The sequence below is a fragment of the Gorilla gorilla genome, chromosome 6 (genome assembly GCF_029281585.2).
Source record: "Gorilla gorilla gorilla isolate KB3781 chromosome 6, NHGRI_mGorGor1-v2.1_pri, whole genome shotgun sequence".
NCBI lineage: Eukaryota > Metazoa > Chordata > Mammalia > Primates > Hominidae > Gorilla > Gorilla gorilla.
Genome location: NC_073230.2, coordinates 22,793,504 through 22,820,034, shown reverse-complemented (window position 1 = coordinate 22,820,034; position 26,531 = coordinate 22,793,504). Strand labels below are relative to the sequence as shown.

At 35.4% G+C, this 26,531-nt stretch overlaps 1 protein-coding gene across 1 annotated transcript in view; it reads left to right on the top strand.

The window, feature by feature from the left end:
* AGMO (alkylglycerol monooxygenase) overlaps positions 1-26,531 on the top strand; it is a 409,277-nt gene that overhangs the window by 233,995 nt on the left and 148,751 nt on the right. Inside the window, exons 13-14 of the mRNA XM_055347366.2 lie at positions 8,443-8,525; positions 9,047-9,152. Of these exons, the coding sequence (XP_055203341.1) occupies positions 8,443-8,525; positions 9,047-9,152 (189 nt within the window). The remainder of the gene's footprint in view (positions 1-8,442; positions 8,526-9,046; positions 9,153-26,531) is intronic.

Below are 26,531 nucleotides of genomic sequence, written 5' to 3'. Positions count from 1 at the left end.
CATTTCCCTGAGATCGCTGTTCTTTTTTGCCTTGTGCCCTGTGATTTGAAAACAGTCATTTCAGATATATTGCTATTGTTTGTTTTTCCAGGTAGGAGGGTCAAGTTCTCTATCTTATCAGGTACACATTCATATTTTAATGGAGTAGAACCATAGTGTCAAATATAATTGTTACATATTGAATATTTCGGTATTTATAAAATACAATGTAATCTTTGGCTTTTATTTCTTACAATTTTTTTGTAGAAACTGATGAACTCCATGTCAGTTCAATGTTTTGAACTATATGTTAATTATACTTTTTTAGCCAATATATTTTCACCTTTAATATATTTATTGTGTTTGCTTCTTGCTTGAAATTGTAGCAAATGTTTACTGTAATTATATTCCTCTTAGTATGCTTTAGTGGTAGCCACCTAGAGAGTTCTGAAAAAGTGGGGAAAAGAATAAAATAGCCAATATTGACAATTATTTTAAAGAGCAAGAAATTCTTTCAAGACAGATTCTTGAGACTCATATATAATTATACATTGCAGTATGGTGTCACATTGGATTCTGTTCTTGTGTATATGTTGTAACAGTGAGAAGCATCTTCAAGCCTTCGGATTCAGCATAACAAATCTGCAAGCTCACAGTGTCTGGAAGATTGGGCCCTCAGAGCCACAGAGATATTAATAATGGCAGCAGGGATAAGTATGCCAAGAAAGCCAATCTGCTGCCTTCACATCAGAGATTGTAGAGGTTTCAGTGTTAGGCAATATTAGCCTCATTTTACAGATGTCTGAGAAGATGAGCATTAATCAAAATAATAACTTTTGTAGACCTTGTCAGACAGCTTTTAGAGAAACTACTAAAAATGTACCAACTTGTTTTAATAAGAAAATCTAGAGATTTTCATTTCTAAAGCCTTAGAATAAAATTATGGAAAATATTATCAAATCATCTTTGACAATGCATAAAGTTTAAAAAAAGAATTTTTTCATATAGAAACATACTGTTATTTGAGGATGTAGTGACTGAGTTTGATAGCTCCTTTGTAAGGTTTATTTGGTGGAGAAATGTGAGAGGACGTTGTGTTGACCCCCAAGGTTTTCCCATGCAAGAGTAAGACAGTGAGAGTCTTCTTCAAGAAGAAAAGGGCTTTCTTCTTTATAATATCTGTGGGCAAAAGAAGAATTCCCACACATTCACTGATTAAGTAACATGGCGTCGAACATGTAATTCTGCTGTTTTTGTGTTGTTAATGATACCTCTTTCTAAGTATTTTTTTCCCATCTATTTAAAGAAAGTTGGAGTAGATAGGGTTCTGCAGGCGTAATTGGGGCTACAAATGTAAACCATCATCCTTGCACTGGGAAACCTATGAAAACGAGAGCTACCAAATAATTTTTTTTTTTTGGAGACAGAATATCACTCTGTTGCCCAGGCTGGAGTGCTGTGGTGCCATCTCAGCTCACCGAATCCACCACCTCCCAGTTTCAGTCAGTTCTTGTGCCTTAACCTCCCAAGTAGCTGGAATTACAGGCAAGTACCGCCACCATGCCCAGATAATTTTTGTATTATTTTTGTGTTTTTAGTAGAGATGGGGTTTCGCCATTTTGGCCAGGCTGGTCTCGAACTCCTGGCCTCAAGTGAATTGCCGACCTCAGCTTCCCAAAGTGCTGGGATTATAGGCATGAGCCAACACACAGTAGTGAAACTTGACAGATAATTTTTAAAAAGGAAAAATAATTTATTGCCTCATAAAGCTATTTATGGTTATGATCTTTCCCAAATGCTTTCTGTGATTAAGAACCAATCATATGTCCAAATTAAAATGGAACTAATTTAGAATAATTTCAATTTAGCACTTTAGGACAGAGATATTTTATATGAAAGATAAACCAGCAGTATATAATTTGAAATGGGAGTAAATTAAATGAAAAAATAAAATCCTCCCTGTTATAAAAAACTAATAAGCTACGTGTGATTTCACATATTGTTTTAAACACAGGAGACTAAATATTTATAGTCTTCAAAACCTATAAATTCTATTTTTTTTTTCTTTTGCTCTAGTGTAGTTGGCCAATGGTCTTACGGGCAAATACTAAGGTGGTATGAATTCAAGGGCAGGGATTTTGTTCTTCTTGGTTACTCAAACTCATATTTACCATAGTGCCCAGCACATATTCAATATATATTCATGGAATGAATTTGTAGAATTCATTTATTTATTTATTTTTGAGACAGAGTCTCGCTGTGACGCACAGGCTGGAGTGCAATGGCATGATCCCGTCTCACTGCAACCTCTGCTTCCCAGGTTCAAACAGTAGTTTACTCCTGCCTCAGCTGCCCAAGTAGCTGGGACTACAGGTGTGTGCCACCATGCCCGGCTAATGTTTGTATTTTTAGTAGAGACGGGGTTTCACCGTGTTGGCCAGACTGGTCCTGAACTCCTGACCTCAAGTGATCCGCTCACCTCAGCCTCATAAAGTGCTGGGATCACACGCATGAGCCACCACACCCAGCCGAATGTGTAGAATTTAGAGACGTTCAGCTGATTATCTCCCTTGCTAGTCTATCAAAGGATGCTATATAGAAAAACGTAAGTTCCATAGGAAAATGAACCCTAAATTAAGCATATGTGCTCTATGTTGAATTCCCTCTTCAATATTCTCAGTTTCTTTTAAACTCATTTTTGGGATATTCTGTTTTTTAAGGAATTAAGGGAATAAATATTAAGGTACTTAATATTTAAATATTTAACATTTAGAAACACTTAATAATTTAATATTAAACTATTGATTGAATAATTTAGTTGAGTTTATTTTAAAGTTTGAAGAATATAAAATATTGGTATTAGATGACGTGTGGCGGCTCATGCCTATAAATCCCAGTACATTGGGAGGCTGAGGCTGGACCTGAGTCCAGGAGTTTGAGACCAGCCTGGACAATGTGGTGAAAACCCATCTCTACAAAAAAATACAAAAATTAGCCGTTGGCTGGGTACAGTGGCTCACGCCTATAATCCCAGCACTTTAGGAGGCAGAGGCAGGCTGATCACCTGAGGTCAGGAGTTCGAGACCAAGCCTGGCCAACATGGTGAAACCCCATCTCTCCTAAAAATACAAAAAAAATAAGTCGGGTATGTAAGGTGGTGGGTGCCTGTAATCCTGGGAGGCTGAGGCAGGTGAATTGCTTGAACCCAGGAGGCGGAGGTTGCAGTGAGCCGAGATGGCGCCATTGCACTCCAGCCTGGGCAACAAGAACGAAATTCTGTCTCGAAGAAAAAAAAAATTAGCTGTGCACGGTAGCGTGTGCCTGTGGTCCCAGCTACTCTGGAGGCTGAGGCAGGAGAATAGCTTAAGGCTGGAAAGGAAGGTTGTGGTGAGCCTAGATGGTGCCATTACACTACAAGCCTGAGTGATGGGAGTAAAACCCTGTTTCAAAAATAAAATAAAACATTGTTATTAAATATTTAATATTAAATTATTAATTAATTGTATTAGTGTTTTCTTCTAGGGTTTTTATAGTTTGAGGTCTTACGTTCAAATCTTTAATCAATCTTGAGTTAATTTTTATATATGGTGAAGGGTAGGGGTCTGGTTTCATTCTTCTGCGTATGGCTAGCCAGCTATCCCTATACCACTTACTGAATAAGGAGTCCTTTCCCCATTGCTTTTATCAGCTTTGTTGAAGATCATTCTGGACATTGGCCTAGGGAAATAATTTATGAGTAAGTCCTCAAAAGCAACTGCAACAAAAACAAAAATTGACAGGTGGGACCTAGTTACAATAAAGAGCTTCTGCACAGCAAAAGAAACTATCAACGGAGTAAACAGACAGTCTAGAGAATGGGAGAAAACATTTGCCAACTACCCATCTGACAAAGGACTAATATGCAAAATCTATAAGGAACTTAACCAAATGAACAAGAAAAAAACAAATAGCCGCATTAAAAAGTGGGCAAAGAACATAAATAGGCACCTCTCAAAAGTAGACATGCAAGTATCCAACAAACATGAAAAAATTCTCAACGTCACTAATCATTAGAGAAATGCAAATCAAAACCACAATGAGATACTGTTTCACACCAGTAAGAATGGCTATTATTAAAAAATCAAAACAACAGATGCTGGTGAGGCTAAAAAGAAAAGGGAACACATACACACTGTTGGTGAGAATGTAAATTAGTTCAGCTACTGGAAAGCAGTTTGGAAATTTCTCAAAGAACTTAGAACTACCATTTGACACAGCAGTCCCATTACCGGGTGTATATCCAAAATAAAATAAATCACTCTAAAACACACATGCACTCATGTTCATCGCAGCATTATTCACAATAGCAAAGACATGGAATCAACCTAGGTGCCCACCAACGGAGGATTGGTTGAAGAAAATGTGTTACATATATACCATGGATTACTATGCAGCAATGAAAAAGAATTCATGTCCTTTGCAGCAACATGAATGTAGCTGGAGGCCATTACTCCAGGTGAATTAGTGCAGGAGCAGAAAACTAAATATTGCAAGTTCTTACTTATAAATGGAAGCTAAACATTGGGTACCCTGGACATAAAGATGACAACCATAGACACTGGGGACTGAGGAATAAAGGAGGGGGGCAAAAGTTGGAAAACTAATTGTTGGGTACAATGCTCACTACCTGGGTGATAGGATCGTTCCTATCTCAAACCTCAGCATCAGGCAATATACTAATGTAACAAACCTGCAAATACATCTCCTGAACCTAAAATAAAATTCGAATTTGTAGAAAATGAAATAGATTCAGTTTTCCCAAAATAACATATTAGCAATGTAATAACATTTAATATATTAATACTAAAACAAATATAAAATATTCATTTTATCAGTCTTTCAATAAACATATTGAGTTCTATATTCTAGGCACTTGGGATACGACAGTGAATGAAGAGATAAAAAGTTTCATTGAGTTTACATCTTAGCAAGAGGAGACAGACAACAGAGAATGCACCAACAAATATATAAGTGTATAGAAGTGGTAAATCATACGAAGAGCAATAAAACAGAAAATGGTTATAGAGAGTTATGGAGAAGTACTATTTTGTGTCGGAGGGACAAGGACATGTATTTGAATAGAGACCTGAATGAAATGCACCCTAATGATCACTAGGGGAAGTCATTTCAAGCAGAGGAATAGTAGGTGAAACAGACTTGAGTGGGGAAAATGTTTGTCATGTCCAGGAACGGGAAAATTTCTGACATGGCTTATTTTGAGTTAAAGAGAGAACACTAGGGATTAATAGTGGGGTATGGTGTATTTGGGCTAGAGTGATGACTTTGGGCTTTATTCTGAGTGAGCCCCTGGAGGGTTTAGAACATGTGTGACATGATCTCACTTAAGCTTAAAAGGATCACTCTGCATGCTGTGGGTTGGGGGCTGTGGTAGGTGGACAGGCAATTTTAGAAGTAGGAAGACCAGTTAGGGGAGTATTTCAACAATTGTTGGGGAGATCATCTTGGGGTGGAATAGGGTATTAATTGTGCTGTTTATAACACATGCTTTTATTCTGGATACATTTTAAATATATCTCTGATATATTAGAAGTAGACAGTGACAGAAAAAGTTAAGGACCAGCCGCAGGTTTTTGTCTTCAGTAACAGAAGGCTAGGAGGTGTCATTTTCTAAGATGAAGAAAACTAGTGAATGTATGTTGTAGAGGAGGAGCTCAAAGGCAGTGTTTTAGTCATGCCAAGTTTCAGTTGCCCGTTCACCAGTTAGAGATGTTGACTAGGTGGTGGATTCCTGCATCAAGTTGGTTTCCACTCTGAGTCCAGTAGTCAGGATGCAGTTTGGTAAAGAGTTATTTCTATTGTCCAGGGATCATACATTTCCTAACCAAAGTAAATACATGTACTTATTTCATCTGTGAGTTTTCTATGACATCTGGAAGAGCTAATAGAACTTCTATTTATGCTTCTTAGTTGTTTATGTTATTGTAATTAATTAAGATTAGCCTAAGCTCCTGAACATAGTAACAATAATACTAACCATGACCATCAATTGACTTTTTTACTCTGTGCCAAACACTCTTTTAAGTATTTAATAAGATTACAGTCCTTGCCAAACGCGTATTTTATTTCAAATGTACCAAACGCATAGATGAGGCTTTAAAATGTCAAATAATTTGCTCATGGTTACATGGGTGATAGGTTTGAAAAACAAATTCTGTGTTCTTAAAGAGCATTTGCAATCATACTACAGATTTTGACCCAAATCATTTCTCCCTTTTATGTAAATTTTTCCCCGCCAAAACCACAATGAAGCAATATAGTGAGAGATGCCATTTTAATCAGAGTAACAAACCTTAGTTACTTCTACCACCAGGAAAATATTTTTCTGGTTTTTTTTTTTTTTTTTTTTTTGGTCTCATTCTTCCTAAGTGGACATCGCTTACCTCCACATGTCAAAATATTAATAGCACTCTCTTGCTCTGGTCTAAGACATTCTGGCTTTCACTGACTCCCCCATCTTGTATCTAATACCTATCATTGTGCCCCTGTTCCTAAACATTCTAATACTTCTGTATTCAGATTTTTGACCACTCAGCAATACTCTCCCACTAAAGTATTGCTTTGGAGGGTTTAAAATCCCTTGACCATTCGGGCTGCCATTCCAGGAAGTTGGCTGTGAGAGATAGGGCTGGTTTTTAAGAAGGTATGAAGCTATAATACTGCATGTGAGCAAAAATTGTGACTGGTGGCTTTTGTTTACTGTTTATAACTTTGGACAGATGCAATTGAGTTGCAAGTAAGGATATTAGCTAATAGGTGAAATTCCTTATATTCATTTCAAGGGGAAACAAAGGAAAGAGTGCTTGCATAATGTTTTGGGCACTATTGTAGCCAATCTGTTGTATCACACCTCTGGGTTTTCATAAAGATGGAACTTAAGCTCCACCAGTGAGTAGGGAACTCATCCAGGAACTGTGTCCAATACTTTGAATTTACTGATCCACTTTTAATCTGAAGTCGTGTTCACCTGGCTCTAAACTTTGGCTGTGTAATCTCAGACTTCTGCCATTAGCTCCTTTAAATCTATTGCTCATATGTATTCTACCATCATCATGCTTTGTGATCAGGCAGGCCTGTTTTGAGTTTCAGAGGCGTTATTTACTTTCTGTGTAATGATGGAAAAAGTTAGATAATCCTTTGTTTCCCAGATTGTTTGCGTTTTTTTTTTTAAATAAAGCCGATATAATGACAACTACTCTGCCAAGTTACTGGGAATGTAACAAAATTAAAGTACGAGAAACACATGCCATAGAAGCTGTAAAATAGTAGATGTTCAATAAACATTATTAAATTTTAATATATAAATTAAATGAATATTTATAATTCTGACAAAAATGTTTTCTGTTACAGTGATTCAAAATATAATTTTTAAAAAAATTATCATTTATTTCCAGTACATTAGGATAAAAACCCACTTTATGCAACTGTACCCTTTAATTCATTTTTCCTAAAGAAAAGTACGAAAGACCAGACTAAAATTGAGACAAATATTTAAAGGAAAGTCCTTTGACTGAGAGTCCAAAAACAAACTGTAAATGGTTCATTTTTCCAAAAAGAAGTAGTTTTTATACATAATGTAAATAATTTTAAACAATAAAAAAAGACTGCCGTATATGTACTTAAATTAGAATTCTAGTATCTGCTTTTCCTCTAATTCTTCTGGAGCACAAAGCATATTTGCAAGGCAGAAATCTAATAATCTCAATGGACAGACTGTCTTAGAATAAGCTTTTACCGTTAAGATACCTGGAAAGATAGTACTCATTCTTTCCCTTGGCTCAAAGTCCAATATATCAGTAAGTTTTAATTTAGTTTACAAAACTCTGCCATATTAACATGAAGAGCACACTAATGCTTAATGTTTAAGCGTTAAAAAGATAGCTTTTGACATGTGTATATGAGCATGTAGATTGAATCAAATATGAGTGTATATGTGTAATCTCCTTTATATATGTTTTCACTCATAAACACAGTCTCCTTTAAATATTTTCTATATTAGAGAAAGCTTTGCATTTGAAACCACAAAGATTTTGTTATACTAAAAATGGCTATTAGAATACAGTATTTATACATTAAAATGTGAGTAATTTATCCATATGTGGGGACTCACATGCTTCAAAAAATTATAAAAGTCAAAACTTTAAAGGATAATTTTAAATGATAATGAACACTTTCAGCAAAATACCATTATGGAATTGTCTAATTCCTTCTCCAAGTGTCCGACAAGGAACTGAAAGACATTAAGAAAACCAAAATGTTTTCTGTGTAGTCAAGCTTTCTGTAAAGTGTCAATGACAAGTGGTGCAATAGGACATAAAACTTGGGCTGTTTTGTAAGCTTTAACCGTTCTTGTACCTTTTAACAATTCTCCTAACGGCTGCATTGATCTCCGTGTTTGTTTGACAGGCACTGTCGCAAGTTACTCTCCTTCTGAGGGTTTGCTTCATTATCCTGACCTTGACTTCCATTGGATTTCTTCTGGATCAAAGGCAAGAAGTGAAATTCTTGCATTGTTTTTACTTTTACTCAATTCAAGAATTTTCCACAGAGTGGTAAAATACCAGTATATTATGTAACTAGTGTAGTTTTAAAAATAAATATAAAATTTTGGTATTTGACTTCTCATTATTTTAGAGAAGTTAACTATATCAGTTCTCCTACTCATTTTTTAAATGAATGAAGTATGAAGACATTAAATCAGTGAAAAGAGTCTCACTTACTTTAAACCCTAGAAATTTAGTTGCCTAATATTTTATTTATTACCTGAAAATAAACTTCATAACTCATCAGTGCTCAAACTAAGCAATATGTTGATAAAGAACAGATTTTCCCGAAAAAGATGAGTGTTCTTTCTTAATCACTGTTTTCAAATAGCTTCAGGGGACATGCTTTTCAAATATATTAAAATGCTAGGTATTTCTTGAGAATGAGAAGTTTATATTAATTATAACATGTGAACATATAAAGAGCATATTTAAAGCTAATGCATGTTAATGACATTTTATTTCAGACCCAAGGCAGCTATTATGGAAACTCTCCGTTGCTTGATGTTCTTAATGCTGTACCGATTTGGTCACCTGAAGCCTCTTGTCCCTTCCTTGTCATCTGCTTTTGAGGTAAGACATTTGTTTAGGTAGCCACAGGATGGCGTATACCTATTGCACGTTTAATTTGTTCATTCAATGATGTTTTCTCTACTTCATTTCTGACCAGTACTTGTGGGAAATCTTGATCTTTTTTTTTTTTTTTTTTACTTACCAGTACTTGTTAGTTGTGTCATCTGAGCTAGTTAATATTGCTGAGCCACAGTTTTTTGGCCCGTAAAGTTGGATTGATACCATTAACCTCATAGAGTTGTTGGACACATTACATTACACAACCTTTATAAAGAAATCAGACCATGTAGTAGGTTCTCAAGAAGTGGAAGAATTGATTTTACAAAAAGTTTTTGGCAGACACTCTGCCATTTGAGATTTTTTTAAAGCTTTTAAAGTGAAAATTGCAATCAAGTGTCCTTGTCAATTACCTATAAAAAGTAATCATTCTACGGAAATAAAGTGACTGAAGTCAGATTTTTCTACAGCTGAAAAATATGATCTTCTGTGATGGTTAATTCTTATCTTCCAAGAACTGCATTGAACTTTTGGGTCTATATTTATTGTTTAGAATCTAGGCAGCTGTTAAAGACATTTATTTTCTCATCACTAGTGCATTAATAGAGAGTGTATTATGTTTGCAATTCAGGGTTATATTGTTTAACTTTGGTGCCAAGATACCTGCCAACATCACCAGAATGTGCAATGTATAACTTTATTTAAGCATTAAACATAAATACTAATATCCCCTGCTCTTAGCATCAGTGAAAAACCCAGTATATACACTTTCATTATTTAATATTGATTATAAATTGAAACAACTCCTTTGGAGGTAATTTGGTGATATCTATCAAAATTGCAAATACACATACCCATTAACCCGGCATTTCACTTCTAGGAATTGGGTGCTACTGAAAAGATATGCTCACACACATGTGAATCGGTGTATATGCAATATTATTCCTTGCAGCATTATTTGTCATGATGTAAGATTAGCAACAACTTAAAGGCCATGAATGGAGGACTATTTGAAATTATTATTCATTAATAAAGTAGTAAAATATGCATCTATAATAATAACACAGGAAACCCTTTAGTACCAATAAGGAGCAGTCTTAACAGTAAAACATGATACAGGAGTCCATGTGAAGTATCCTGCCATACAGTGCACATAAGTATAAAAACAGGGAGAGGGAGGTATCGGTATATAAATATATAAATGTATTTTATTGTATGTATGTAAATATATCTAGGAAGATAAACAAAACCTAACATGTTGCTTGTGGAAAGAAAAGGCGAATTTTGTGGTTAGAAGAAAGGAAGAAGCAGAAGATTCTTTATTAATATTCTTTGATACCTTTAAAACTTCTCAACTTCTAAACCATAGTGGTATATATACACATTATATATATAATGTGAATTTAAACCGTGAAGCATACTATCTTAGTATCAGGATCTTGGATATCATCTAATTTAATATATTCTGCATTACAATTGATTTAATGTGTATGTTCATTTTGTTTCTTCAAATTATAACCTAAAAGCAAAATAATCATAAATTATACATATTTAATAAAATTCAGAAATATACATGCTGAAAAAAATCATAAAATCAAAGAAAATGGCACTTTAACACCTTAGATGAGGGGCACATTCTAATTTAAGGCATGAAAGACAATAATTTCATTTAATGAGAGTACTCTTAGGTTTATGGTGATAGTTTATCTTACACACTCCAGAAGGAAATAGAGAACATAGGTTCCTTACATTAGCCAGTGTTGTAAATATGTGGCAATGTTTGCTTACAAAAACATACTGCATTTGGTATTCTTTGATGATGAGATGGTGGAGGGCAATGTAGTATGTCCCGCTTTTAAGCGTGATAAACTCTAGTGATAAGATGATGGCAGTTTACTTATTTAGTTAATAGATAAAAGTGAATGGTAAAGACTTGAACTTTGAACCCATATTGCCTGAATTTGATTCTTGGCTTAAGAACTAAGTAGCTATGTGTTCTTTGGCAATTACTTCACCACTTAACTATTCTTGGTCTTGCTTTCCTCATCTGTAAAAGGAGGAAGTATAACATCCATCTAAGTAGGATTTTGAGGATTAAATAAGAGAATATGTGTAAGGAATTTAGCACAGTGATTAACACATAGTAAGTGCTCCACAAAAGTTAGGCACTGTTGTTATTGTTATTTTATATGAACTTAAGGATCATTTGAAATAACTATTTGGCCTTGGCCTGCCTTGAGATCCCCAAGTCAAGTCTGGAGACAGCTAGAATGAGAAGTGGGGAAGAACAACAATGTTGAAGGAAAAGTCAGTGCTATGAATTCTTGGTCCTGACACTGTATCTGTGACTTTGGACTCTGTGCCTCAGGTTGTTCAACTGTAAAATAGGTTTTATAAGAGCTAACATGCATTGAGCTCTTGCTACGTTCTGAATGCCTTACTAGTATTATTCCATTCAGTATTCATATCAAACCTATGATATAGTTACTTCCATTATCTTCATAATGAGAATATTGAGGGGTGTACGCAATTTGTCTAAATGCACATAACTATTAAGTGAATAAGTCAGGGAACAAACTCAGGAAGTCTGACACCTATAACTCTTAATGATCAAGGTACATTTTCATCCATGTAATGATGATAATACTCATCTACCTCAAGGGTTGTGGCAAAATATAGCAAAAGTAGCTTGGAAAATATAAAGAGCTATAGTAAAATGTCTTATCAATTTAACTGCAAAAGAGTTTTGAAAAGACAAGTGGTTTGAATAATTTACCTCTGGATTATCTTTGGTTTATGATCCAAGGAAAAGAGGACCTCATGGAAAAATCTTTCAGGGTGCTTAGCTACTCTTTCCAGAAACTGCTTCTGTCCATCTGGGCACATGCATGGCCAGTTCTTCAAGAGTAGATGTTGCCTGTGATTTGCCACTGGAATTTTTCCTTAAAATGTTAAAACAGTATTTAATTCACATGGTTTGGTGGAAAAATGAAGTGCCACAAAGGAGAGAACATAGGAAGAAATTGATAAATTACAGTTATTGTTCATATTACCATTATTAGAGTGTTACTATTATTATTATTAAAACTATAAGCCATTAATGATTAAACTTGAGCAAGTCTTCTCTGTCGAGAGGTTGAGATGGCAACGTAAGACTGGATAAATATTTTGCTAGCAATCTTTTTTTAATCTGGAAAGTAGCCTTTCCACTTCTTTTTAAAGCTAAACATTGTAAAAATTACAACCAGTTACCAATTCTTATATTATTAATTATGAATTTCAAATCTGTGTTTTCTTCATATTTGTATCTCTTAAAGCTTTATGTAAATCTTTGCCATTTACCTGAGTTTTAATAAAACTGTTCTTTTATTAAAACTGTTCTTCAAACAATAAGTATAGAAACCTAATAAATGGCCTCAATGACTCCGGTCAATATGAATTATGGCTGACTGACTAGGAGTGATTGTACTACAAGGACACACTATATTCTCTTCATTTTTCTTTGAAGCTATCACTAGAATCAATGTCAGTGAAGCAATAAATCCCCTTTCTCCTATAATATAAATCAATGTTGTATATATTGGTAGCATCAGCTTGAAACCGTGTGACTCTTCTCTATCTAGAAGGCTAGCTGGAGGTTTTCTGTTATATTATTTTATTATATAAGTCAAACTTAGTAAGTCTGCATGGTAATAGTCTTCCTACATTATTTGGGAGGTGTGTGCCTACCAAATTTATAGTTATCCTCTTTCTGGCAAAGCTATTCATCTGTTTTGCATAAACAAACTGTTCGATGCAGAGAAAATAGATTGTAAGAAGATATAACCAGACTTCATTAGTGGTTATGTTGATGTGCTGTTACCTAAATGGTTTTATTCTTTCTCTCTCTCTCTTTTTTTTAATTTGGTGATGAATGTATTCTTTAATGAGCATAGATGTCGTTTAATCTAAATCTCAAAACCTTTTTTTTCTTTTTCTTTTTTCTTTTTTTTTTTTTTGAGACAGAGTCTCACTCTGTTGCCCAGGCTGGAGCTCAGTGGCGCGATCTCGGCTCACTGCAAGCTCCGCCTCCCAGGTTCACACCATTCTCCTACCTCAGCCTCCCGAGTAGCTGGGACTACAGGTGCCCGCCACCACGCCCGACTAATTTTTTTGTATTTTTAGTAGAGATGGGGTTTCACCATGTTAGCCAGGATGGTCTCGATCTCCTGACATGGTGATCCGCCTGCCTTGGCCTCCCAAAGATCTTTTATTTTTTTTCAACTAAGTTTACATGTTCAGAGTTTTGTGATAGGTACTGAGAGGAAATATTTGAGAGCTATGGCTGCATGACCCTAGAGTTGTCACAGTTTCAGTCAAAGACACCATTGTGCTGATGACAGTGACAGTGAGCAGCCCACTGTGGAGAGAAGCTGCTTCTAAGCTGTGTTAACAGTGTCCTATGGCTCCCATTCATATAAGGCATCACTTAGTAACAAATGATTTCCAGAAACCAGGATTCTTTAAAAATGCCAATATTCTAGCTATAGCCGGCTGGCATCACTAAGGTGAAGAAGGCATGGGAATTATTTTGCCTGCTTATTTCTGCTTTATTTATAATTTATCTGGTTTTTTCTTCTTCTTTTCATGAGGATCATAACCTGATTTTATCTGCATGTGTTCTCAGGTGTGGGCATGAGGGCATGCATACGTACTCTTTATTAATCTCAGAACTGCCTGCCTTAAGAATTGACCATATCCTGGCAGTTATTATAGCTTTTGTATCTAATTGACCCTTAAACAACATGGGTTTGAATGCACAGGTCCATCTATATGTGGATTTTTTTTTCAATAAATATTACACTAAGTGTGCCTGTCCCTCTGGCCTCCCCTTCCACCTCATCCACCTCCTCCACCTCCTCCAACCTCTGCCACTCCTGAGATAGCAAGGCCAAACCCACCTCTTCCTCCTCCTCCTCAGACTACTTAACATGAAGATGATGAGAAAAAGAGACCTTTATGATGACCTACTTCTTCCTTATTATTTTCTTAACATTTTCTTTTCTTTAGCTTTATTGTGAGAATACAGTGTATCATACATACAACATACAGAATATGTGTTAATCGTCTGTTCATGTTACCACTAAGGTTTCTGGTCAACAGTAGGTGATTGATAGCTACATTTTCTGGGGAGGTGAAAGTTATAGGCGAATTTTTGACCGCACAGGGGGGTTGGCCCCACTAACCTCCGAGTTGTTCAAGGGTCGAGTGTACTTACTGCTAACGATGTAATACTTCCTTTGAAGCTTATAGTTATTTTAATTTTGTTATCGGTCATTCCAACCAGACTTTTGAGTACCTCTGTCTTTTTTCATTTCTCTTCTGCATAATGAGAATAATAATAGTAGTACCTACCTTGGCGGGTGGACATGTGGATTAAATGAGATTATACATACAAAAAGTACTTATAATAATGTCTGTAAATGTGCAGTATGTTGTGCCTACTCCGCCAAAAGCTTCAGTACAACTAACATTACCACTCCTATAATTACTACTGAGAATATAATAAAAGCACAGGCTGTAGGGCACATGTGATGATTCTTAGTAAGGAACACATAAGTTCTCCTTTTCCCAGTTAGTTTCTCTGAGTATTAAAAATGTCTTTGGAACATGAATTTATAGTATTTTTCTATAATTCAAAGACACTATCATATGGAAAGGTTTCAGGATTTTTTGTATTTTATGATTTCATATATCACAAATTAGTCATGATTGCAGTGACCATGTAACATACAATAAAACATTTTATTTAGAACTTGTTTGGCAAATGTGGTTTACTCAACCCAGCTTAGTGAGAAATGAACAGGGGTAGGAGTTTAGTTGTTGACGTATTTTAGGATAAATAAAATGATGGCTCTAAGACACAGCAGATAACTTTGCTTCTAACTGAGTCATGTGAAAGATTATCTTTGTTCATTGGACTCATATTTAAGAACTGCTTGCAAAAAACTTCACTTCTACAAAAAAATACATGATATATATGTAGGCCACTTTGACTCTTGTCAGTGTTTATATTTAAGGTATTTCATTTTAAAAAATGTAAATATATTTCTTTTAAATGAAATGTTTTCACTACAGTAATAGAAAACCACACATTAGAAACACCCAAAGCATAAATTTAAAATGTCATCAATTTATGAGCAAAAATTAAAGTAAATATGAGTAAAAATAATAAATCTAATTAATTTCTTTTTTTTTTTTTTTTTTTGAGACGGAGTCTTGCTCTGTTGCTGAGGCTGCAGCGCAGTGACGTGATCTCGGCTCACTGCAAGCTCTACCTCCTAGGTTCATGCCATTCTCCTGCCTCAGCCTCCCGAGTAGCTGGGACTACAGGTTCCTGCCACCATGCCCAGCTAATTTTGTGTATTTTTAGTAGAGATGGGGTTTCACCATGTTAGCCAGGATGGTCTCAATCTCCTGACCTCATGATCCGCCTGTCTTGGCCTCCCAAAGTGCTGGGATTAAATCTAATTAATTTATAAAACTCCATATCTGAAAATAAAATCCTTATAAAAATGGCATTGAATAGGATCATCCAGTAATATGGGGATATTTATCTTAATGCCATTGTTAAAATCACTTCTATCATTTCCATCCCAACCCCTGCTTTATTTTAAAAATGTTACGTTTAGGTCATCATCCCCAATGCTTCAAGGAATAAAGCCAAAGCAAGCAAAATTAAGACAGGTAGAACAGACCTAAAACTCAGAGAGGCGCTTCCTCGTCCTTCTCTTGCTGGCATTGGGTGCCAGAGATTTACCACGAAGACGTGTTCTGGGAGTTTCTGTTAATGTCAGAGAATACATGAATTTGAGTTATCTAGGAGTGGGTTTGGGTTGCTTCCTTCTCAATGGTTCAGAAGTCCCTGCTAAGCTCAGGAGAGTAGAAGTTTAAAGTCTTTTTATCTTGGGGAGGGACTGAGTTTGGAGTGCAGAAAATCCCACCTGCATCTAAGAAGGGAATCCCTGGAGGGATTCTTACCCTCCTAATTCACAGTTCTGACTGAAATCATATGGAGTACCAACATTAATTAGTACGTATCTCACCCTTTAGGAAACACCCTACTTGTCTTCCAACTCTGGAATCTAATTACTATGCCGTCTTATTATCCTTTCCACATTATTATCTCGTCTGGGCAGCTCTTTTGAAAAAGCATTAACCCAAGGTTAACAATTTGCTGCCTCAGCCATTTTATGTGCAGAAGAAACCAACACTCAAAGCAGCAACCTTAAGACTCTTCAATTTTTATTGATTTATTCAATAAACATTAAATGTGCACTGACAATTCCTGCTATGTAGCTGTTACATGCCAAACTTCAGAAGAACACGTTGTAATTTCAACTCTTAAATAGAATGCTGCATTAAATGTTCATTGACTTCAAAATGCAAGGGATGCATATTCAGATGTCTCTTTTTACCCAGTTAATATGTCAACATATATGTATCAGATAATGAAGGAAGATTCAACAGTTCTTAGCAAGCTTCATACTTTCATGGGTTCTTCCTTTTCCTGTCTTGCTTTTTTTCTCTTCGTTTCTTTTCTTTGGTATGTATATATGTGTTTGTTTATTTGGTAAAATTCAGGCTTCCTTGGCATTTATCTGTTTTTGCATGACCAAGCCAAAACTTAATGGCTTAAAACAAATGAAGATTTATTATTTGTCACAATTTCTGTGGTGTTTTCTCTGCTGCGTTCACCTGGGCCTACTCATTCAGCAGTATTCCACATAATCAGCTCAGATAAAAGCGAATGTGGAAAGACTTCTCTCTGGCTGTTAAGGGAGCACACTGTTTTCTGTCTGCATAGCCTCTCACCCTCTAGTGGGCCAGGCCAAGTTCTGTACATTGCAGTTGCAAGATCTGCAAGACTGAAGACTGCATTTGCAAGGCTTCTTGAAGCCTAGGCTCAGAGACTCTATATATTTCTGCCACATTCCATTGGTCAAACAAATTATCAGACCAGCCGAAAATCAAAGGGTGGGGAAATAAACTCTTTTGATTAGAAGAGCAGTTAAGATCAATTGCAAAAGGGCACACATAAATTTATGGCCTTTTACCCGTCTACCACACTGAGGTTTTATTTATTACTTGGGTTCATCTCACGGTGGTGGTTAATGTATTGTCATCACAGAATGTTTGTCTGAAGTCATCCTAAACGAGTCATTTCAACTGTTTATCTGGCTACAAGATGAATGTAAGGAATAGACTGTCCTCAACAATGTTTCATGGTAGGGTATGCTAGTCTGCTATATACATACTTTTGGGCTCAAGGTGAAACACACACACACACACACACACGAATATTCATAGTATAGAGCAATTTTGACTCATCTATTTCAGTATTATCCAAACGTCTATTTTTTTTTCTTTCTTTTTTTTTTTCCTGAGACAGTCTGGCTCCTGTAGCCCAGACTGGAGTGCAATGGTGCAATCTTGGCTCACTGCAACCTCCGCCTCCCGGGTTTAAGCGATTCTCCTGCCTCAGCCTCCTGAGTAGCTGGGATTACAGGTGCCTGCCACCGTACCTGGCTAATTTTTTTTTTTTTTTTTTTTTTTTTTTTTGTAATTTTAGTAGGGAGGGGATTTCGCCATGTTGGCCAGGCTGGTCTCGAACACCTGACCTCAGGTGACCTGCCTGTCTCAGCCTCCCAAAATTTTGGGATTACAGGCTTGAGCCACTGCACCCGGGCCCTAATATTTTTATAAAGTGTTCAAAGTTTGCATTTATAAGTAGTAGCTATATTAGTTTTATTTAATATTTTTAATCATACATTTTTTCATATAGCATTTGAGAGATATTAAATTAGATACATTTTTATAAAAGATAAACACCATTCTACATAAAATTATATAATACCAGTAAAGTATTAATAACACTGTATTATCTGTTGTCTGTGTGATACCACTCATATTTCCACAGATAGAACAGTTATTTTGTACTTTGTGCTTATCATTTCCATGATTTTAAAGTAATTTTTCAGATTTTCTTCAAGATATCATTAAGCAATATATTATTTCTTAAAATTTGTGAGTACAATAAAATGGTATATACTATATATGGTTTCTTTTACTATATATAGTTTCCTATGCTATATATAATTTCTGCAAAAATGTTTATTTTTAAAATGTATTTTTTGTTGCCTGTACTTGTATCCATTTCTATTCCTGTAAATTGGTTCACTGTTGACTATACGTATCTATCTATTCTCTAGTGTTTGTTTCTATTTTTTTCTATTGCAATGCTGCAATAAAAATTCATGTACACATCTAGTGCACATTGCATATATATATAGTTTCTCTAGTTTATACATCTAGATGGGAATTGCTGGATTGTAGCAAATGTGCTTGTTTAAATTCTTTAGCTGATGCCAAGTTGTTTTCCAAGTGATTATAAAATGTCCCACTATCAGTGGACCTTTCCTCACCGAAGTTGTAATTGTCAGATTTCTAACCTATTGTCCATTTGGGAAATTAAGTAGTATCTCATTGTATTTCTAATTACTATTTTCTGTTTACTATTGAAGTGGATCATTTTATGTTTAAAGGAATTTGTGTTTCCTTTTCTGTGATTTTTTTGTACCTTTTACCCATTATATTGTTTTCTTTTTCTTGATTTTTAGAAATTCTATGTGTGATTATAGTATCAGTCCTTTGTCATTTATGTTTATTGAAAGTATCTTCTCCCAGGTTGTAGTTTGTCTCATCACCCCTGGACTGCACGCAAATGGTTTTTATTTCCACAGAATAATTCCATATAATACAATACTCCCCTTTATGTATGAAGATGGTACTATTATACCATCCATTATTATTAATTCAGATAGACATCAGTTTTTTCCATATAGTGCTGATATATCCAGCTACAATTCTTCCTCTAACAACCAGTTTCCATTTGTACAACTCCTGGGGAGGGTTATGAATACAGGCTATAATTATGCAAAAATATTAAGCTAATACATAATTTGAATTAATTCCATGATCTTACCTTCTTTTTTTTTTTTTTTTTTGAGACAGAGTCTCACTCAGTTGTCCAGGCTGGAGTGTGCAGTGGCGTGATCTGGGCTCACTGCAAGCTCCACCTCCCAGGTTCACGCCGTTCTCCTTCCTCAGCCTCCCGAGTAGCTGGGACTACAGGCATCCGCCCCCACGCCTGGCTAATTTTTTTGTATTTTTAGTAGAGACAGCGTTTCACCGTGTTAGCCAGGATGGTCTCGATCTCCTGACCTTGTGATCCGCCCATCTCGGCCTCCCATAGTGCTGGGATTATAGACATGAGCCACCGTGCCCAGCCAATCTTGGCTTCTTTAGCAAGATTTACTATTTTAATTTTAAGTGCACAGATGATGATTTTCTCTATTCTTGTATAGGGGAGGATACTCACATTTAAAATTAATCCCAAATTCACCCTACATTATATCAAAATTTCTGAAACATTGGAAAATCTATGTCCATGGTACTATGTTAGTGAGTACAGGAATCTTCTCGTCAATAGGCCAAATATTTATCATTTTACCTGCTCATTAGCCATGTATAAGTGAGCATAATCCACTTCATCCTAGCATAGTCCCAGATTGTATCCCTTTTATATGCTATAAATTAACGTATTTGAAAATTACCTTTATGTAACATATGAGAATATATTTTATAGGATATAATATATTTTTATTTTTAGAAAACAAATTCTCGTGAATTACGAGAAAAAATTCAGGGAATAGCGTAAAACATGTAAACACTGGGGTTATTAGCAGATCCTCTTTGATATTTTTGTGTTAATATAATAAAGGTTCGCAATTCTTCTTCTTTCTTTACTTCTAACTCAATTTGAGTATCCCGCCACTTAAAAAATTGTTTTCTTTCACTTACCACCCTTATGAATATTTTTAGAATATTAAGGGTATAATCTTTCTCAAGATGTATCATTCCATCACATGCAATTAACAAATGTTTACTGTTCCAGGTCCTATGAGGGGAGATATATATATATTTATCTCATTCGTGATATACATCTATCTCTCATGTACACATTTTTTACTGTTCTCTAATGGTACATAGAAAATAACTGATGGACTGAGTTGTGGGGCTAGCTAAGTTGAAGGTGAAAGTAAGCCATTTGGGGTGATTTATTTGTGGTCTCCTTTAAAAAAACATTGTCCTCTTCCTGTATTCCTTCTAAAAATGGTCACTTTTTCTTTCCATGAACAACAAAATACTCGGAAGTAAAATTAAGCAATATTAGAACATAGTATTGCTTTTCTGCTTTATAAAAGAAGAAAGACTAGTTTTGACACAGTAAATTGCAAACTATCACATGAAATTTTCCAAAATGTATTGGCTTTGTGTGGGGTTTTAAGATACTGAATCCACACCTAAGAGAATAATACATGATAGTTTTCTATGCATCATCTTTATTAAGGCAATTAAAAGACACAAATATAGCTTATATTCTTACTCACCTGTCCCTTCTCCCATATGCTGTTATTTTTAAAGTACCAACACAGGCATCCAACAAGTGCAGTTGCTTTTGCAAATAATACTTTGTTCAAGTAGATGTCATTTTCTACTATTTTTGTTCACTGTCAGTTTAATGTATTTTAATATTACGTATTTTGAGCAACACTAATACTATGTTTCTGATTCACACATACTGCAATCATCAGAACATAGGTGTTTTCAGAAAAATTTCACGTCCAAAAATATACTGAGTTTTTAAAAGTATTTTAAATACATTTCTTTTTTCTTTTAGTTTAGTAGTTTTGTTTCAGTTAGTCTTGCTTTTGTGCTCGTTTTACTTTGGTCTGAAAACAGGAAGGGATTCCCCCCAAGAGTAGGTCAACTAAGAGCAAACATGTTGAATTTAGTTTAACATCACAAGCCTAGGAATTTTGAGTGAGTTATAACATGAATACAATCCCCATTAATTAGATTGTTTGGATAAAAAGAGATTTGAGAATGTTAGAAATCCAGCTTTCTGCATGGCTTGTTCTTCACCAAGGAACCAGTTTCCATCCTGTTGACACATCTCTACATTTTTCATGGCTGTCCTATTATTACATGACTTATTCGTGGATGTAATCTACCAACATCAGCTTGGTGAATTACGAGCAGCAGCTTAAAGTAAACATCATTTACTCCTAAGAAATTATTTCCACCCTTAGTTTTCTGCTGGGCATTTGAAAAAGAACCCTGCCCCCTTCCCACCTTTTTAAAAATAATCACCTGTCCTACATTTGAAATAACAAAGGGCCTGCATTTCACCTCCTCTCGTCTGAGTGTGCCGTGGGCAGTGCTATGATTTATGACCTGCGCATCCGACACTCCCCATGCGGTAACAAGATGGCCACTGCGTTTGAAATATATGCCCCAAATGAAAGTAAACACAATCTTATGATATAGAGCCATGTCAGCACACAAGGAATTAAACACATACACGTTCTAATTTTTAGCTTTTGTTTTTGCATTGTCTTTAATAGCGAAAACAGGTGAAGATCTATAAGTGGACAGATTTCAGATACTAGATAACGGCTCTAAGGAGAATCCTGTCGCTGAGAAAAAGGCGCATGGATATTTGGCAGACCGTCAACGTGGTTTCCACTAGTACATGACAGGGACTCATTATGGGCTTGCTGTTGCCTGTAAGCTGGTTTCCCTGCCATCAACTCAAGGCCAGAATGTCTGGTTCCAGATGCTCCCGCCAATTGACCGTAAAATTGCCACGCATTTCTGGCCGAGCCTGAGATTTTAAAAGCACCACCCCCTCCCCTCAACACCCAAACCCCCAATTCCCTCTGAAAAGCTGCTCATTATTCTTCCTTTGCCCCCTGATCTAAGGGAAAAAAAAAAAAAAAAACTTCTGGAATCAATTAGAAATGTCTGCCCTTGATGAGGTTTGCACGTGAGTTTGGAGTTGTGAGACTGTGATAGTGGCAGCCAACAGCTGCAGTTTCAGGTGGTAAAATCTGGGAAGGAATTTTCCAGGGTTTATTTACCATCATAAAAATTTTTTAAATAGGCAGGACATGTAGGGAGACCATCTTATATGCCTTTGAAAGTGATGTTAAATTTGGATTGTATATTTATTTCATCCACAATGAGCAAACTGAAGATCTATGGCGGGGTGATCTTTCGATTCCCCTAACAGTCCGTGAAATGGTTCTAAATACTGGAAATAGAGGTCTTCTTGCCATAGGTTAATGGTAAAAGAGCATTTGTTATTTCTTCTGTCATATTAACTGCTTGACAAGAGTCAAGGTTAATAGAAATCAAACCCATTTTCTGAAGATAATGTGAATTAACAAACAATTTATTTGCAGATTCTAATGTAAATGCTATCTGGGCTTTATTAGGTCAATATTACCAAATTCGTATGTTACTGTGTAACAATAAATATTCCACATGATTCATAATCCATAGTGCTATTCATCTTTGTATTTTAACACTTTCTCAATGATTCATTTAAACAGATTTAAAAATAATTTGCATAATATGTTTGCTTACTGTTTTTATCTCTAGCTGTATACTTAGATATTTTTAAAAAGAATTGCATTTGATAAGCTGCTATAAATTTATTTTTATTTATGTGTCTACTTAAAATGTACTAGCTGCTATTGCATGAACATGTCATTATTTTCCTAAAGCCCAATTGAAAAGCATGGTAACAACTCAGCTATCTGGATTGTCACCTGGCACTTCCAAGTATTCAGACTTCTTTTTACAAGATACGATGTACATGATATGCACATGATATCCTTCCTAGATGTCTGCTTTTTTCTTCTGCTGGCTAAAAATAAGAGGCAATTTTACATGCACATTTTTATTACTAATCACTCATGCCTTTAAGAAATGCTATCAAATTCTCCTCACCCCTGAGAATCACTGTTAAATATAGGGGTTTAGTTTCCTGAACTACCTCTTCTATAATCAAAATGGTATTTGAAGTATATGTTATATCTCTTTCAAGTCTTGCATTTTCTACTTACATAATGGTGGAGAGGTGAGTCGGGGAGATTTTGTTTTTGCTCCTCTGATGTTATCTACATATGTAAAAACAATAGAGAGAAGTTTAAATTTGCATTTTCATGAGGACCCTTTCCCATTATGCAGACGTTTGCCCATGAATTGTTTAGTTTCTAGAATGAAGATTACTACCTGCTATAACTAAGTAAATTCAACCTTCTTATCAACTGTACCTAAACTATACTGCAATTTTCTTACAGCCATCTGATAACTTTGGCTGAAAAAATTAGCTGCTTAGAATGCCTACTATCTCGTGCATGCCCACAGTGAGCTAAATTTTGTTAAAAAGCATTTTTTGTCTAATAACTTGTTGGGCAGAGTAACACATACCAACAACAACAAGAGCAAGGAGAAACAACACTGAACAATGTTTAATTACTATCTCTCCAAAATAATGCCTCATTTATTCTTCTCAATGTTCTCCATATGCTCAGCACATTATTGGTAAGCCAAACTTCCTTTTATTAAGATAAAATAATGAAACTATACACAACCTTTAACAATATTCTGGAATTTACTTCCCTATGATCAAATTGTCACAGAAAGGAAAAGTTGACTAATTTGTTCATTCCTTTCCTCTGAGGTAAAATATCCCTCATGCCAGCTTTTCCTAAATGCGTTCAGATCTAGGAACAAAATCCAGCTCTTTTTTATTGAACCCATGAACAGTTGAAACATTCTCACTTGGGAGAAAACAGAAATCTACTCTCTCTGACTCTCAATATGAGTTTTCTTCCTAGGTATCAGGTGTGACCGTAAGCTCTCTAAATATAAGAGAAAAGCAGCTAGCTACCAGAGAATTAGTGCTTAAAACTCTTATCTACCTCTAATAACTTTGCTATTTAAGTGGCATCATTTTCTCTCATGCGTACATACTCCAAGGACATTGATGGATACAGATTAAAAGCTAATGTGGATTTTTTATACAATTTATGCTTTTATGTTAACTGATTTTATATTTGCTGAATATTTACCAAAACTCAATATTTATACATAATTTTATTTGATTTAATGTACAGCACAAGAAGGTATAATAATACCCTTCATGCATGGTGTTTGTCTATGACACTATCTGACACTGGATTGGTCTATCCTTGAACAAGTATTTAAATTACTATGATGAAATGGAGAAAAAACTGGACCCAGGTTCCAGAAACACAGTTACTATGAATTAACACTGTGAGGAAAGCCACTTAATTCTCAGTTCCATGATTTGTGAAATCAAGAGAATAATTAGTGTTTAAGATTCCATATTGGATGTGGGATTTGTTTGGATGTGCATTTGTTCACATTTGATATGATTTGGCTGTGTCCCCACCCAAGTCTCATCCTGAATTTTAGTTCCCGTAATGCCTCCATGTCATAGGAGGGGACCCAGTAAGAGGTAATTGAATCATTGGGGGAGGTTACTCCCATCTTGTTCTCATGATAGTGAGTTCTCACCAGACCTGATGGTTTTAAAAGGGGTTTTCCCCACTTCACTTGACACCCATTCTTCTGTCACCCTGTGAAGAGATGCCTTCTGCCATGATTATAAGTTGCCTGAGGCCTCCACAGCCATGCAGAACTGTGAGTCAATTAAACCTCTTATAAATTACCCAGTCTTGAGTATTTCTTCATAGCAGCATGAGAATAGGTTAATACACCATTTGTATATTACTTCACTGAGAAGAATAGGATTTCTAGGAACCTGTGAGAAATGAGGTAGGTGTTAGGTCTATGAGATTTTTTGGTATATGGTGTTTGAGAACATAGAAACAAAATGGAGGGAATAGTGAATCTAATTCTACTTTGCAAGAATTTAACTGTGTCTCCGTGTAATCACCACCATGCCCTTTCAACCTATAAAGTCAATCTAAAAAAATGAATAATCAAAGTAGACAAAAAACATTTTGCTTGCTATAAACCTTCTGGCAAGGATGGCACTCGCAGTGGTTCCAGATAAGTTAAAATGAACTCAGATCATCAGGGAGCCTGGGACAAATCTGTTAGTGGGAGAACGTTGGATATTGAAATACCAAAGCCAGTTATCTTTAATGTAAATGACAACAGGTGTTAAAGAAGGTTTTCTGAGAGTCCTTGTGCCAAGAACTGATGATAGGCCTGTATATAGAACATTTAGCAAGATGATTATTGTCCATGTGCCTCTAGTAAAGGCCTCCAAAGGTATGTATTCCTTCCATGTTGTACTCATAACGTGTTACTTATAAATCATTGAGGTGTCACTCATAGAAATAAGTCACAATGTGAATCACATTAGTGGTTTATAATAAGCATGTGGAAGTGTTTAATCAAAATGCATTAGGCAGCTAATTTAGAAGAACTTTGAGGTTCTATTTTCTACTTTTTTATTAGTGACACTATGTAGAAATCACGGTGCAATTTTTTTTCAGTTTGCTAAATATTCTTCAGATGATTGCTGAAGGCTATGGATAATTTTTGCATGTGATTTTCATTTACTGTTAAAGCAACCAAAATAGTGGACTTATTTCAACCTGCAATGGAGCATTTAGCTCCGGCTTATTCCATTATTCCATAGGAAAACCTTTAAGTGAAAAACAGAGTGATGCTATACTCATATTTATTTCTAGTAAAAACAGCCTTAAAAAAGTAGATCCTCTGACTGTACAGATACACGAGTGTTACAAAGCAGTAATGGAAAGAAATTAGCCAAAGCTATAGAAAGAAGAAAAATACAAATTTGAGAAGAAATGTTGCTGAATAATTATAATGGATATTCCAAGGCATTTAATTTTACTTCAGATTTTCAAATTTGTGTTACTGTCTTCATACAGCTTTCTTTCATTTGATCCTGAAATCATTTTTTTTCTGGCAATAGCATTTTTCTGGCTTCCTTTTTCCTATTGATGCCTAAACAGTTTCATCGATCATTCAATGCAATTTCATTTGCTTATCTCTGGCCAGGATCATTTTAAGTAGTATGTGTTTGACTTGAGCACTATATTGATGTATATTGATGAGGGTTTCTCCCAAGACAGAGGATACAGATGAATGAGTTCAGGTGTCCTTTGGAGTTGGAGTTGACTCATTAGGATATGGACCTTTGGGAGAACATGAGACTGTGCTAAACTGTTCCTTTTGGTCCTTTTGGATTACATGTCAATAGGGATTCCATGTTCTTCCCATCTCTGATACAATATTACCATTAATATAAAAGGGCAATAACATCATGATAAACATCCAAGTTATCCTGGAGGAGCAAAAGTCACAAAGTAATAGTTAACTTCAGGAAAATGTCTTTGAGATCAAGCGCTGAGTAAACTATATTTAGTAAGAGTAAAGTCAAGAAAAGTTATAAGCAGTTGCTTT